Source organism: Patiria miniata, unplaced genomic scaffold (genome assembly GCF_015706575.1).
Source record: "Patiria miniata isolate m_02_andy unplaced genomic scaffold, ASM1570657v1 HiC_scaffold_20, whole genome shotgun sequence".
Taxonomy (NCBI): domain Eukaryota; kingdom Metazoa; phylum Echinodermata; class Asteroidea; order Valvatida; family Asterinidae; genus Patiria; species Patiria miniata.
The window spans coordinates 17,470,055-17,486,716 of NW_024037059.1; the positions used below are offsets into that span (position 1 = coordinate 17,470,055).

General features: G+C 43.5%; 1 protein-coding gene across 1 annotated transcript in view; it reads right to left on the reverse strand.

Annotated features, from left to right (window-relative positions):
• LOC119727661 (E3 ubiquitin-protein ligase HERC2-like) overlaps positions 1-16,662 on the reverse strand; it is a 60,915-nt gene that overhangs the window by 30,521 nt on the left and 13,732 nt on the right. Inside the window, exons 14-30 of the mRNA XM_038199652.1 lie at positions 12,407-12,671; positions 11,329-11,529; positions 10,922-11,150; positions 10,223-10,532; positions 9,789-9,985; positions 9,015-9,170; positions 8,334-8,507; positions 7,419-7,625; positions 6,427-6,518; positions 5,409-6,065; positions 4,759-4,978; positions 3,664-3,824; positions 2,988-3,161; positions 2,121-2,610; positions 1,451-1,626; positions 481-673; positions 101-289 (exon numbers count right to left, since the gene is read on the reverse strand). Coding sequence (XP_038055580.1) covers positions 101-289; positions 481-673; positions 1,451-1,626; positions 2,121-2,610; positions 2,988-3,161; positions 3,664-3,824; positions 4,759-4,978; positions 5,409-6,065; positions 6,427-6,518; positions 7,419-7,625; positions 8,334-8,507; positions 9,015-9,170; positions 9,789-9,985; positions 10,223-10,532; positions 10,922-11,150; positions 11,329-11,529; positions 12,407-12,671 — 4,091 coding nt within the window. The remainder of the gene's footprint in view (positions 1-100; positions 290-480; positions 674-1,450; positions 1,627-2,120; positions 2,611-2,987; positions 3,162-3,663; positions 3,825-4,758; positions 4,979-5,408; positions 6,066-6,426; positions 6,519-7,418; positions 7,626-8,333; positions 8,508-9,014; positions 9,171-9,788; positions 9,986-10,222; positions 10,533-10,921; positions 11,151-11,328; positions 11,530-12,406; positions 12,672-16,662) is intronic.

Sequence of the window (16,662 nt, forward strand, 5' to 3'; positions counted from 1 at the left end):
TGGTCTATACGAGATAAAATCAAGTTTCTTTCTTTATTTCAGATTTCATTTCTACGAATTAATTTTTTTAAAGCTAATTTGAACCTCCCTTCCAACCCACCTTCAAGTGATGGCTTTGCCTGGCCGGCATCCACCAGCGTCCGAAGTAGTCCGCACAACGTCTTGGTGGCGTCTCGCTGCATGTTCTCAGCATGGATGCCGCAGCTGAGGGTCAGAAGCTGAAGGAGGCAGATGCTAGACCGGCGGATCAGGGCTGTTGGGTGGCTGCTCTCTGGACGTTTCTTAGCAGCTGTCAATAAAAAAATTCAAATAAAATTAAATTAAAAATAACTTAAAATTAAATTTCAAAATTTACGTAAAACTTTTAATTTTGACACGACAGAGCTCAACAATCTAGGTCAAACTTGGAAGTCAATGTGGGCAATTCCACCCTGCCGTAGGTGATAACCCCTATTTTTAAAATGGATTAGTCCTCTTTACCTGGATCTATAATGCATTCCTTCTCATCCTCGGCCTGTTCCACTACCGGCAGGGGGCCGGCCAGCTTCAGGTCATACCTCCCCTCCTTGCCCATGCGGTATGAGTTGGTGCTGCCTGTGTCCCACTGCACGCGGATCCAACCATCCTCCCCTAGTTCTCCGATGACCCGCCCCTCACTGGGTGGGGGTCCGTCCTGAAAATGATCCACGAAATCGTAAATTGGACAGGCACTTTAAATGACCATTAAAATGGAACGGCTGCAAAAAGGAAAACCAATAACAATACCATGACCCGAAATATGACAAGAGACCATAGATCTACAACACTAACCATGTGGATGTAGGTCCAAAGACCATAAATCCAACACCGTACTTCATAAATCTTAGACAAAAGATCATAGATCTAACACCACAAAACAACATATCAAAGACTATAGATCATAGATCTTAACCATAAACCCTAGATCCATGACCACAGACCATAGATCTAAAACGCCAAGAATTAAGACCGCAGATCTATGACCACAGATTGCAGAACAAAAACACAAACCATAGCCCATGGACCACAGATCTAAGACCACAGGCTAGACCAGAGACCAAATAGCAATGAACTATAGTTATTGGACAACCACCACCAGCCAAGAAATAGAACCACAGATCTATAATCACAGACTGCAGAACGACGACACACATTATACACTTTGGACAATGGACCACAGATCCAAGACCACAGACTAGACCAGAGACCACATGACAATAAGCTATAGTTATTGGACAACCACCACCAGCCAAGAAATAGAACCACAGATCTATAATCACAGACTGCAGAACGACGACACACATTATACACTTTGGACAATGGACCACAGATCCAAGACCACAGACTAGACCAGAGACCACATGGCAAAGAACTATAGCTATCAGACCACATAGTTATCATAGCTCCTAGAAAATAACTATTTTTCCCGTACCTGATCTCCCCATTTCCAGTCCTGTCCTCTCACCACCCTGGTGCCAATCTTCATCATACCAGCCAGCTCAGGCCCGCTGGTTGGCATGGGGGCCGGCTGGGGCATGTTGCGGGTCTCTTCAAACACTGTCGCTGGCAAGGGGCTGTCATCGTCATTAGAACAGTCATGATCGGGACCTGGAAGATTTTGCCAATGAAAAATTAATAAACACCTTACGAGCAACTAATGAGCACTGGTAAAATTGCAAAAGGTCATATAAACTGTCTCATGTGTGCTTGCTGCAGAGTCTAACATTTTTTGTCTGTGTGGTGTCATCCAAATACAAGGCCATGACATTGAAGGCTCAGCTACAAACTAGAAAGAACAAAGTCAGTCTCCTGACAATGACTAGAGCAGGCTAGTCGAAACGTTGAGACCAAAGACAAGTTCTTTTTGAACTTAAAGCAGGACTTTTCTTATCAGAACAAAAACTGCTTAGCAAAAGTCGATAATAAGCAGGACAAATTCTTTTCAGAACTAAATATCTTCTAAGCAGTAGTTATTACCACATGGTGTTACCGCAAACCGAAACGATACCGATACTCCACCATGCAAAGCCTCAAATCTTATGACAGAAACGAACTAAAGACGTCATAGTAACAGAAGAGTACAAGGATTTTGAATATCTTACCAGTAAGTCTAAGGATAGTCTGCATCAGTCCCAGCACGCCAGAGTTAAGCAGCAGACTCACGCCACAGGCCAGGTGTTCCTTGGTCAGCATCCCCAGGGTAGCTAGTATGAACCGAGCCTGTGGTAGCACCCCCAGCGTCAGTCCACCGTCTTCCTCTTCTTCCTCCTCATTGGCTACCTGGGCCGAGCAGCTCAGCGTCTCATTGGCCGATAGCACCTGATGCCGGAGCTCATCCACGGCCCAGCGGCTCAGCTTGGCAAAGGTGGTCTGGAGGATGACGCGGTCGTAGGGCGGGATCAGGTCGACGTTTTTCAGGCAGTGGGAGTTTGCGTCTTGGAAGAGGCGTGGGTGGGCGGTGTCGGTGTGTCGGTCCGCCAGGCCTTGCCAGCCACAGAGCATGGCGTATCGAACCGAGGGGATGAGCTGGTCTTTCCTTAGCTGGGCAAGCATGGCGTCGGCGCCTTGTAGGCGACTCTCAGCTCTCTCAAGCTGTGGAAAAAGAACCAAATTCAAACTATGAACTTAGAAAATCTGAACATTTCTGTAAAGTGGAGACACTTTTTACATTTCCATTTGAACACAAATTAGCAAACAACCGACACTGAATGGCTGTAGCTCATGAATATGTAAGAGTTTTAGTTATATTATTGCTTTGGATTGAGGCTAAAGAGTGCCCTCAATCGTTTGTGCACAGAATGTATACTTAACAATGGCATGTATTTAACACCATAAATTTGACACCTCTAACAAACTGTTCTGAATAGCTTAAACATCGCAGAAACATTCAAATGAAAAATGAAACCATATTCAATTTCAATTAATTCTTCTAAATATCAATTCTTCAAACTTTATATTGCTGGACCTACCTGGGAGTAGAGAGCCATCCGGAGTTTCTCCAGGTCCAGGTTGCTGTCGTTGATGGTAAACTCCACAATCTGGCTCATGAGGGCGGTCTGCGTGGAGGCACCTGTCATGCGCTGACGCAACCACTTGAACTTACGGGCGCTGGTGATGGCACTGACCACAGCTCTCCAGGAGTCCTGCTCAAGAAATCAAAGGTCATCCAATTTAAGTATTGATTATAATTTCCAACTTAACACTGTCAAATTTTTAATGATATTATTCAAAATCTTTTGGGTGTGATCTCCGACCACTAAGCATGCATGGGTTTCATAGCGTCTCACTAGTATCCACAGAAAAAAATACAACAAATTGGGAGACTGCCAAAATAGGTTTGATAACTCGGTAGGTGGATGTTCTGTAGATGTATTTCAGTTTCTTCCCGTTTAATCAAGAATTATAAGTTTTCCAGAGAAGAGCATAAAGGCTGACTTACGGACAATTTTAGGACCATGAAAATGATTTCCTTCTTTCCAGCCATATTTTAAGACTACTGAATTATTTTTTTTATATGAAAGATTTTCCACTGTCTAAAATTTTGTGTTCCACTTTGTGGTGCTATATGAGTCTTCCAACTTGTAATAGAAAACAACATTACACCCAGAGGACTTGAGTTTAATGGACAAACATGAGAGTCAATACCTTATCTTTAGCCGGCTTCTTCTCTGTCTTTGGCTGCTGCTGTTTGGCAAAAATTCGAACCACTCCCGCTCCGCCTACCGCTCCGGGCTCTTCACCTTCTGCCTCGCCGCCGTCCGTCTTGGCTTTCACGTCCTTGGTTCCCTTCTCTTCCTGGGCCGAGGCTGGGGATCAAAGTCAGGAAAGATAAAGTAATATCAGTGGAAAACAGGATAAATGCCTGTACTGATTCTACAAGAATCAACAACACTCAATGAAGCTGAAACAAAATACCTTACAATAAATTACTGGAACACCGCTCAGAAAAAAATATATCTAACTACGAAGGGCTTCAATGAGACGGTATGACTTAGGCCGTGTCCGAAATGGGCTTCCAGAGCTACAGCTTTGTCTATTGTCAGTGCGTCCCCGCGTATTTTCAATGGGCGTGGACCTAGACCTAGCTCTAGACAGTTGATTCGGATGCAGCCTAAGATAAGATGAACAATGGGTGAACTGTTGAGCACAAATGTAGACCCCGTGCAGGAAAAGTAGATGACATTGTGTGGCCTACTCATGAGAGCCTGTACGTCAAGCACTAAGTGCATATTTGCATTGCTTCGTGTACATATGTGATTAAACATCTCTTATTATCATTTGAATATGCACAGATCAGTAGCATCCTTGAAGAGGAACAAAATTGAATGTAGGCACACAGCAGCAATGGTGCTCAAGTGACCACATCTCTCTCTTTCTTTTCGATATTAAGAGGTACTTGTGTAGAGTCCTTAAAGAAATTACTGGATTCCCCCAAAAGATTTGGTAACGAAGTGTTTAATATTTATTGGATTTAGAGTAGTTTGATTTAAATTAATTGGTCTCTCTCAAATGACGTCATTTCCTACAGACCAGCCACGTACATTGGCATTTTGAGCGTCAACTGGCATAACCCCATCGGCTGCATCGTATTTCAAACACATTTCGAGCAGCAAGCGTGTGTGTTTGGAAATTTTAGACACTGTGCAATGCGTGCTTGATTGCTTAAAATGCGCAGTTGCAGTTCACCTACAAAGATGACGGTCTTTGAGAGAGAGGAATCAAAGAAACAAAACTGGGTACCTGAGACAGCAGCAGCAGCAGCTGCGGCCGTAGCTCGTCGCTGCCTGATCATCTTGAGCACCACCTGCTTCCAGCGTGGCGGAGTGCTCAGGATCTTGAGTCTGGACAGAGCGGACACCTCATTGCCGATGGCCGGGCGAAGCTCGTTGAAGATGAAGCGGCAGCGCTGGATGACTGGGTTGCAGACGTCTTCGTAGGAGTGGACTAAATCCTGACGGGTCTGTGATAGAAGAAAGATGTTAAACTGACAGATAACTCTTTGCCAACATAAAAAACTGCACCTTTGTTTGATAGCACGGAAAGTGAAAATGTTACAAATCATGCCAACATATTATCTCTCCGTCTCTTAAAGGAGCCACTTTATGGCCTTAGTTGATGAATTGTAAAACGGACAATGTGATACTACTTTGTACCAAGAAAAAAAGAAAAACTTAATGGAAAGTATATAACTTTGACAAGGGCAGACAACAAAAAGTCTTTCTTACAAAATAAAGGAATTTTATAATTGATTGGGGTCAAGGAACCGAAAGTTTGAGGGAATTTCCTTAGTATTTACTGATTCTTGTCTGCATATTTTCTGCATGAACAAGTGAAGTACCAACACCAATGCTCAATAAAACACACTGTCTTTCGAAGTATTATTAAGGTACCTTCATGAGTGAGCGTTTTGCCTGGCAGACCACTTTGCAGACTTCAGCGATGGATTTAGGCATAGCAGAATGCCTCAGATGTCCGAGACCGTCCCCCTGTGCTCCGTGCTCCACCAGGGCCAGCGCGGCATGCCCCAAGTCGTGGTGCTTCAGGATGCACGCCATCAGTGACCGACCGGCAACCTCGATAGGATGTGTTGGCGGGAACTCAATAGGCGGGACTAGATGATGCAGACGGCAGTAGCGATCACACTGGGCTAGGAACCCTTTAACGCCAGGATCCTGCAGTCTGCTGTCGGCTAGAGCTTGTAAGAACGGCCGGGCTGAATCAGCTAGCGACGCCGAGCGTGCAAAGTACTTCTGGTTATCCTCGTACTTTCCCGGAGCCTGAACCGGCGTGGTTGCGGGCGTGGAAGCGTTAGACCCCCGGTCCAAGCGTTCCAGGACGCTGGGACGCTGTCCTAGCTGCAACCCACCGCTGAATAGTGGAGAGTCCAGCCAATGGCTGTTGTCGATTTCAGCTGGGTGGAGGGAGTTCCCACAAGCTTGATGGCAGGAGGTGAGGCCAATGAGGAGGCCGAGGGCTCGCTCGGCATCGATGAGAGGGGAGGAGGTGCAACTGGATTCAAGTGCTGGGATGACTATATCCTCCTCAGGCTGGGAAAGAAAATGCAATAAGTGTCTTTACAAATGTGATGGGTTATCTCACATTTGGGTGGCTACATTTTAAGTCATTGGTACATAACAAATGACAGTTGCTGGTTCACACAGGTCTATGAATATCATTACAAGAAACTCAACAAATCCCAAGAACCCACATTTGCTCAACGCTGTAGAAAGCAACACAATAGGAACTCTCAAGACTTGTGAAATCGGCTGTACTAAAACTGCACTTCACTTGTTAATTGTACACTTTAACAAAACTTGTGTGTTAAGTTTCACAAGTATTTCTTAGGCTAATTGAGTGGTTTATCATGATATTCACAGGAGTATCTTAAAAAGTTCCTTATAAACTTACCCCGACATACATCCCGACAAAGAAGCTCTCCATCATCAGAACTGCCTTGGCTGAGTGACCGACGCTCTGAAATTCCTCCGTCGCATCTTTGGCTACAAAGACAAATATTTATCGATACAAATCACTGGACATATTTTGAAAAAAAAGTTGTAGTGTGGCATTGAAATCAGGATTTTGTAACTGATGCTAATGACTGAGATTTTATAGGACTCTCAAAGAAATCATACATGGCTTAGGCCAAAAAAAAAATTTCTGCTTCCGATTACATGGCATTCGAAAATAGGGTATGTAGGTAGGGAAATTTGGGGGGGGGGATTTATTTTGTGTACAATCATATGGAGGTGTCTACGTGTAGTCAAGGGATGATTTTTGGGATTTTCCCTCATTTTTCCCCCCAAACATAATTAGGGTAGGGGCTGTCAAAATAGGGAAGGCAGGTTAACCGGAAGCAGAATTTTTTTTTTTTGGCCTTATAGTTAACAATCAATGTTGCAAATTGATCCACTTTGACCTTACTTATAAATTCATTTGATTGAAGTAATGTGATTGTTGCAAAGTGTCTTGCTCAAGGACACAAGAAACAATTCAAAACATTGCCATTACAAATGTACTGTGCTCTCCTAACAGACTTTATGTAAGAGCTGTTAAGGTGTTGTACAGAATGAAATACTTCAAAAGCCACATGATACTGCATGAGTTGATTTGTGTGCTTCTACAAAATCAGAGGTTAAGCAAGTAATAATAATTATAATGGAGTCTTATATAGCGCACGTATCTACCAACAATTAGGTACTCAAGGCGCTGCAGATTATGTCTATTATTAAAGAAAGGTAAATAAAGTTTATGAGAAATATGAGACCCATTATGTAGCACCTTATAATGGTTTACAAGGTGCTGCGGCGCATATTGCAGCCAAATGACTGTACGGTGTAGAGTGACCCACCAATCAGTAACTATCATATTTTTACCACTAGAGAGCTCGAAGCCCATACCTGCATATTGCTGCAGTTTGTCCTTGCCACACGGTGCGGTGCAATGGAAGTCCTTCAAGTCATACACCTTGCCGTTGATGACCACCCACAGTCCTCCATCCTTGTTGTGGTTCTCCAGGTCAGCCTTGCGGATCAGTGGGACGTCCTCGGGTGTCATGGGGCAGTTGGAGGTCGCACCGCCTGACGCCGACATACCGCAAATCCCACCTGCATTCAAGTGAAAACATTCATTCCATTTCAATCAACAGAGATCTTAGCAGGAATTAATCTCAAAAGCCTTCAGGAAACTTTGCCTTTGAGTGAGATTCTGATATAATCAAAATTTCAGATCTTCTTACATTTGTAATTTGAATATCAGCATTTTAGCTCTTTCCAGATCATCAAAATTAGTCTTCAGCACTTCACAATCCTTCAAATTTTGCAAAACCCCTTTTCCCCATAAAGCTACCACCCGCACTTCAAATTCCTTTGAGGTAACCTTCTGTGGAGTATGGATAACGGTTCAATTCCCTGCACAATTCTTTTGTGATGTTAAGCTCAGGGCAAGCAGGCAGATTCAGTCACGCTTCACTGCTCTCCACAGTGCTGTTTTTGTGTGCAGTGACTCTCTGTGTGACACAGTTACTTTAACACTTCATATCCCTTCACCTGAAACTGACCTGCAGGGCTTTTAATTATGCGTTTTATATATTGCTCTAAGTATTGACTTCCCACTAGGAGGGTTGACATTTCTTTCAACAATACAACATTTTGCAAGTAAGCCAAGATACGCCCAATCACAAGATGATCTGATTTGGACAAGAGAACTCAAAAACATTTAACATAAAATTGGATGCTTAGCACAAGATGATTCTATTTAAACATGAGACCTCATCCATGCTTAGCAGCAATTTCTCCGCTTAATAGGTTACTGACCTCTGAGATGACCAGACCAGGCCAGGTCTTCCGCATCCTCTTTGTCCATGCCCGGAGACAGCCGGTTAAACACGTCCAGCAGGTCAACTAAACTGGTGAGGTCATTAATCGGGATTGAGCGCCGCTTGACCTGGAGCAGGACCAGGCTAGCGATCAGCTCTGGAAGCAAGACACCTGCAGATAGGATCAATAGATCAATTAATTGATTGATATGAATAAAATTGATTTGTCAATTTTAAAAAGTATGACAAGCGATGGGTCTAGTGGTAGGACACCCTTCGATCCGATGGGAATTGATCAATAAATTGAAGAACTGTTTGAATAATCCAAAGAATTCAATAAATCTAAATACTACCACTGGTCCATGGATCTTACTGATTATAAAATGTACATAACTTAAAACTTTTTATATTTTCAAAGAATATTTAATTTTCAAAATAGTATCTCAAATTTTACCACAATAGCCAGCACTACAAATTTTAATTTTCAATCAAACTTTGCACATTTACAATACATGTAGCTAATTATACTTCTTTTACAAAAGATACAAAATGAGCGAGTTTGCTTTCTATTTCCAAGTGTGAAACTGAAAAAAATATCTCCATGGTTTCTGCTTGCTTAGGTTCACAATTACTTTGCATTTTGGATTTTTTTTTCCTGAAATTACATCATGCACAATACCTGAGAGATCAGACTCGATGATGCTAGCCACAGCCGGGAACTGTTTAGGAGTGCGAGCGGCTAGGTCTGAGGCTGCAGGCAGCACATCATGGATGTGAGCCGATAGAAGACTGATGTACTTCCTCAGGAGAGACACTGCACCCAGCGTCTCAGAAGCTGAAAGAGGACAGGATTTTTTTAAGTTAATATTTTGCTTCATTTGTTTGGGTTTCTGCAATTAATTTTGTATGAAAATAGTAAAGCCGCTACACTAGAACTTTCATAAACCCGACACTGCAAAGTCTCTCTCTAGAAAATCTAGAGGCATTTTTCCACCCACTTCACAAATCTGATTTTTTTTGGTCAATACCGTCTTCTCACTTGGTCTTCACTAAAACCAACCTAAAATAGGTTCCCAGTTCTTTTCCATACAATGACCCCACACTATCTTGTGGATTCCATGTTTTGAATTTACAGCTGCATTCTAAAAGGTTAACATCTAGTGTCCAAGTTGAGTCTATCAAAAGTCCCTATAAATCTCCACAAGTCAAGCACAAGTCATCCACTTTTAAGTCAAGTCACAAGCTTGTCAACTTTGGACAAAATCATTCCCTCGTTAACATACACCCGATTTGGGACTTGCACACGACCCGACCAACGTATGCGACAACTAGAAGATGGTGTTTGTAGACACCCCCTGTTTCTTGTGACTGGACTTGTGAATTGACTTGTGATTAAATTGTGACCAGACGTGTTACTGGACTTCATCACTGGTTAATTTGAGTCTCAACTCACAAGTTGCCTGACCGCAGGCCGACTTCCGCCGCTGGCTGTCAAAGGGAAACAGGAAACAGACCAGGAGCCTCTGAAACTTGAGCAGCAGCTCCATGGAGGTGGACTTCTCATTCTTGACCATGATGGGAGGCGGATCGCTCTTGCTGAAATCTACCGACAACTCCTGGAGCTTGGACAAGGTGATGGACGATGCATTCCTACAAAAATCAAACAAGCAATGAATCAATCAAATCAAATCGAATCAAATATAACTCTGACGTCTAAGTTATTTTGGTTTGGGTTTAAGTCAAGAACTTACAATTTACAAATACAGGACAATAAAGCTTAGTTTCTGGAGTGATCCAGTGGTCTAAGGTGCATAATACAGTGTGGTGTTTTTTTCAACTCACTCAGATTAGGTATAAATAAGTCATTAAGTATAAACCAGAACTAACTTGAGGAGTTGTTGCACTAGTTGCAGAAGTGGGATGCTCATGCTGATGTCCTTGCTGGTTCTCTGTTGCTCTTCCCTGATGGTTCTCTTTTCAGCTTCCCCCTCAGTGACCCCTCCCCTGCCTCCCTTGCCCCCCTCGGTGCCCGGGGGAGGTTCAGCGATGTCTTTCTCCTTCTGGCTTTCCAGTTCTCGGACCTCGGAGTGGACGGAGGCATCGAGGGCCGATTCCAGGCCACCGTCGGCCATCAGGCTGCCTACCAGGAGGTCCATCATAAATCGACGGCCGGGAGTCATCGTGACACTCTCACCTCCTGCAAGAACAACAACATTTATAAAAGATGATCTCTCCATAAAACTTCTGATTCCGATTCAACTGAAATCTGATTTGGAATACGGATCAAATGTACCTGTTTGAATTCAAACCATGTGATATCTAATCCAGCTAATTATCACAGTGACTACTTGTGTCTTTAAGCTAGCCAATTTACCACAATTGCCTTAATACTCAAGACATCAAAAACAAAACTGGTACCTATCACAAAAATTACAGGAAAAAGCCACAGTTTATAAATGGCATGCACAAGCTGAAAGGTTAGCAAAAAGGGAGGTCACACAAATGCCGGCGCTCCTGAACAAAGAAACTGACAATACATTGATAAAAAGTTTGATTCTCTTTTTTGTTTCAAAGACAAAAACTTACCGCCACTTGGTAGTAGAGCAGACAGTGCCCTGGCTCTCTCCTCAGCTGTGGGTAACAGCATGGACCACCCCGTCTGCAAAGTGGACTGGGCCGCAATCTGCACTGTTGGAATGACACCCGCATTGCTGGCCAAGTCCACTACGCGCTGTTTGAGGTTGGACAGGAGTGTCCCTCCCAGGCCTAGCCCGAGCTTCTCGGCATCCTCGCCATGGGCTATGGCTGCATGGAGCTGGATGATATTGAAGAAAAAAAGTGTACGTATCATAAATTTCACAACTGTTCTCCCATTGTGTTGTGTAGTGCAAATTACAAACAGCTGATGCTAAAGGACGTCTGACATTTTGACTCATAATGTCTGCAAATGGTTCTTTGGGAAGATGTTAATAATCCACACTTTGTGCACAAACCTGTAGTCTGAGTAGGTTCAACCCAGCCACGGCCATGCACTCCTTCTCCTGGGGTGGAGGCCAGTCACTAGGGCCATCCAGACCCTCACAGACACGCTCAAGCAGACCGTCTAACCGCTCAAAGGTGGACTTGGTCACGTGGACGCTGAAGGGAATACTCAGGCCGACTGACCAGTTGCCGCTGGACGTCCAGGCATAGCTCTGCAGAAGAAACAAAGGCCAAAAGGTTTAGAAAATGACACAAATTAAATTCAATGCATTTTGAATGAATTTCGCAGATGCTGGCAGTCTGACTCCTCATATAATGAGGGCAGATCACCAGTCCATTATATTTGACATGTTTGTGAGCTTACTTGCTTGGGGCTGACCACTTAGCAGAAATATATTATATAAGATTTGAGGCTTTGCATGGTGGGGTATCGGTATCGTTTCGGTTTGCGGTAACACCATGTGGTAATAACTACTGCTTAGAAGATATTAGTTCTGAGAAGAACTTGTCCTGCTTATTATCAACTTTTGTTCTTAACAGAACAAAAAACTACTTAGCAAAGTTGATAATAAGCAGGACAAGTTCTTCTCAGAACTAATATCTTCTAAGCAGTAGTTATTACCACATGGTGTTACCGCAAACCGAAACGATACAGAAATATATTGCTTAACAAATTTAGCAACAATCAGCCAAGAACGACTTACACACAACAATCATCACCTCACCTTTGGGTTAGTAGCAAATTTTTGCAAATTCTTTTTTTTTCTGTCTTAGTGCTAAAGAATACTTTGTCTAAGCTTAGCTAACTTTAAAATTTTGTCCCCTAAACTTACTCTTGAAAAGCACAAGCAACTCGATTCTGTTAAGTGAATATTGTTTATGATAAGTAGATTTCTGTGGTAAGCCAAATAAGCTATAAAACTCAACTCAAACAGCTGCATACAATATCACTGATGGCCTTCTGCCAGCACAGACACAACAGCTAGCACCCCCTTCTGTTTCTACCAAGCTTACATTTTCCATGCTAAGCAGCTTTCTATACTTAGACAATTTGGCAGCCAAGTACAGAAACTGGCTAAGATTACTTACATTTGTAAAGCTGCATGCGATGCCGCTGATAGCCTTCCCTTCCAGCGCAGTCACTGTCACCAGCTCCACCTTGCTCCCTTTAACTGCCGTCGTGGCTTGACTGATCTGACCCTGCAGTAGCTCCCCGGTGTCAGTCAGCACCTGGAACTGCCGCTGTCCTGCCGCAACGTCCACTACCTTCTTGCTCTGCAGTCCCTCCACCAGCTTGGGGAGACGGTAGTGGTCGTCTGTGGGTTGGCCCAGTCGATTGTCATCACCTCGACCCCTGAGAAAGAGCAAAGAGCAAAAAGGAAAAAGAAAGGGCTTAAAGGGAACATAGAACATTTGCCTTTGCTGTAATTTTCAGAAATGGATGGATTTGGGGGTTAGTATTTTATAGCAAATATTGTTACACTGACTTGTTTGAAGTTTTGTGTTCGTAGATGCTGGGAAAACCAAGAACAACAATCATTTTCCTGTAGTCTGGTTCCCTGACCCCCACTTAAGATGAAACGGAGCCATTTATAGATGTTGAGGAACTGTAAGGTCAGGGAACCAGTCTTGCTGGCTTGTAATCGATAGGTGTGTAATCGATTGCAAACAAAATGCAAACTAACTAAATATGGGAAATTGGGGGCAGTATTTGAAAAAAGCCAGTTTTTTAATGTGCTGTCACGTGACTCGTGATGACGTCATGATGACGTCAATGTTCGGCACACATCTGTGGGTGGTGGTCTAAGTGTATGCCAGGTATAAAGGCAATCGGGTTGATCTTAGTGCCCAAAGTGCCGGGAACAAAAAACGTGTACAAATGATATGGGCAAAAAGATTGAAAAAGGAAAAAGAAAAAAAAACACAAGAAAACAAAGGCTGTTTCGACATGTTTGCCGAAAAACAGCCTCAACGTCACAAATTGTGTCACACATAGAGGCAGCCGCTCTGTCAATAAATATGACGCCAACAATGACCTTGGTGACACATGATTGCCACAATTTCATAACCAGCCCACCACTGGTCCCATAAAAAATTTAATTTCGTGCCAAGAACTGATTACTTGGACAAAGCCTGTCAGGTTTAATAACTTTCCTTCAAACTGGCAATATACTGCCGTATACCAGAACGATCCAAATTGACGTGGCCTACATGTAGCTCCATCGACTCTGCGTGCCAAGAACAGACTGATTACTTAGACAAAGCCTGTCAGGTTTAATAACTTTCCTTCAAACTGGCAATATACTGCCGTATACCAGAATGATCCAAATTGACGTGGCCTACATGTAGCTCCATCGACTCTGCGTGCAAAGAACAGACTGATTACTTAGACAAAGCCTGTCAGGTTTAATAACTTTCCTTCAAACTGGCAATATACTGCCGTATACCAGAACGATCCAAATTGACGTGGCCTACATGTAGCTCCATCGACTCTGCGTGCCAAGAACAGACTGATTACTGAGACAAAGCCTGTCAGGTTTAATAACTTTCCTTCAAACTGGCAATATACTGCCGTATACCAGAACGATCCAAATTGACGTGGCCTACATGTAGCTCCATCGACTCTGCGTGCCAAGAACAGACTGATTACTTAGACAAAGCCTGTCAGGTTTAATAACTTTCCTTCAAACTGGCAATATACTGCCGTATATCAGAACGATCCAAATTGACGTGGCCTACATGTAGCTCCATCTACTCTGCGTGCCAAGAACAGACTGATTACTTGGACAAAGCCTGTCAGGTTTAATAACTTTCCTTCAAACTGGCAATATACTGCCGTATACCAGAACGATCCAAATTGACGTGGCCTACATGTAGCTCCATCGACTCTGCGTGCCAAGAACAGACTGATTACTTGGACAAAGCCTGTCAGGTTTAATAACTTTCCTTCAAACTGGCAATATACTGCCGTATACCAGAACGATCCAAATTGACGTGGCTTAGCTCCATCGACTCTGCGTGCCAAGAACAGACTGATTACTTGGACAAAGCCGGTCAGGTTTAATAACTTTCCTTCAAGCTGGCAATATACTGCCGTATACCAGAACGATCCAAATTGACGTGACTTACATGTAGCTCCATCTACTCTGCATGCCAAGAACAGACTGATTACTTAGACAAAGCCTGTCAGGTTTAATAACTTTCCTTCAAACTGGCAATATACTGCCGTATACCAGAACGATCTTATTTGACGTGGCTTACATGTACCGTAGCTCCATCGCCTCTGCGTGCCAAGAACAGACTGATTACTTGGACAAAGCCTGTCAGGTTTAATAACTTTCCTTCAAACTGGCAATATACTGCCGTATACCAGAACGATCCAAATTGACGTGGCTTAGCTCCATCGACTCTGCGTGCCAAGAACAGACTGATTACTTAGACAAAGCCTGTCAGGTTTAATAACTTTCCTTCAAACTGGCAATATACTGCCGTATACCAGAACGATCCAAATTGACGTGGCCTACATGTAGCTCCATCGACTCTGCGTGCCAAGAACAGACTGATTACTGAGACAAAGCCTGTCAGGTTTAATAACTTTCCTTCAAACTGGCAATATACTGCCGTATACCAGAACGATCCAAATTGACGTGGCCTACATGTAGCTCCATCGACTCTGCGTGCCAAGAACAGACTGATTACTTGGACAAAGCCTGTCAGGTTTAAAAACTTTCCTTCAAACTGGCAATATACTGCCGTATACCAAAACGATCCAAATTGACGTGGCCTACATGTAGCTCCATCGACTCTGCGTGCCAAGAACAGACTTACTTGGACAAAGCCTGTCAGGTTTAATAACTTTCCTTCAAACTGGCAATATACTGCCGTATACCAGAACGATCCAAATTGACGTGGCCTACATGTAGCTCCATCGACTCTGCGTGCCAAGAACAGACTGATTACTTGGACAAAGCCTGTCAGGTTTAATAACTTTCCTTCAAACTGGCAATATACTGCCGTATACCAGAACGATCCAAATTGACGTGGCTTAGCTCCATCGACTCTGCGTGCCAAGAACAGACTGATTACTTAGACAAAGCCTGTCAGGTTTAATAACTTTCCTTCAAACTGGCAATATACTGCCGTATACCAGAACGATCCAAATTGACGTGGCCTACATGTAGCTCCATCGACTCTGCGTGCCAAGAACAGACTGATTACTTGGACAAAGCCTGTCAGGTTTAATAACTTTCCTTCAAACTGGCAATATACTGCCGTATACCAGAACGATCCAAATTGACGTGGCTTAGCTCCATCTACTCTGCGTGCCAAGAACAGACTGATTACTTAGACAAAGCCTGTCAGGTTTAATAACTTTCCTTCAAACTGGCAATATACTGCCGTATACCAGAACGATCCAAATTGACGTGGCTTACATGTAGCTCCATCTACTCTGCGTGCCAATAACAGACTGATTACTTGGACAAAGCCTGTCAGTGTCAGGTTTAATAACTTTCCTTCAAACTGGCAATATACTGCCGTATACCAGAACGATCCAAATTGACGTTGCTTAGCTCCATCTACTCTGTTTGCCAAGAACAGACTGATTAATATAGCGGGCCTCCAATTTTATGCTTTCTTGACATGTGCTGAAAGGACCACGCTGGTGACAACACGTCAAAATTGGCAGCGTTACAATTTGGCATTATCGTTTTGATGAATAGAGTTCCACGCCCACCAAAAAAAAAAAAAAGAAGACAATAATAGTCTCCTCACTCTGATATAGACCTGTGGTTGGATTGCTGGTGATGCCATACAGGGTTTGCGTTTCAAGAGTTAATCTAGATATCACTTTGGGCACAGAAGCATCAACTAAAAACGCACCTCCTACAGTGATTTCAAAACTGAAATTTGTTCTTCAATTTTGAAATTTGGGATTCCAAACCATGGCTGATTTAACAAGATTGCTGCATCTGTATATCTTCATCCAGTTTCAGTGTCGACTCATCAGTAGTGGTTGTGCCAGCTTCGGCTGGAAGATCCCAAAGTCCAAACCGGCGTGCCAACTACCGTGGAAGACCTACGGGAACAACTGCTACCTCTGTGATCTTGAAGACAGAATGTACACCGCGGCCGAAAGTTTCTGCCAACAGTTCTCCCAAGCTGGGAGACCTGCTCACCTGGCATCCATTGCCGACGAGAACGAGAACCGGTTCATATTCGAGTACGGGATGGCGTGTCAGGACAACCAGGCTAGATATTGGCTTGGGTTTAACAGAAAATTCGGTGACCAATTTGCCTGGTCGGATGGCAACACTGCTAACTACACCAACTGGTACCCAGGAGAG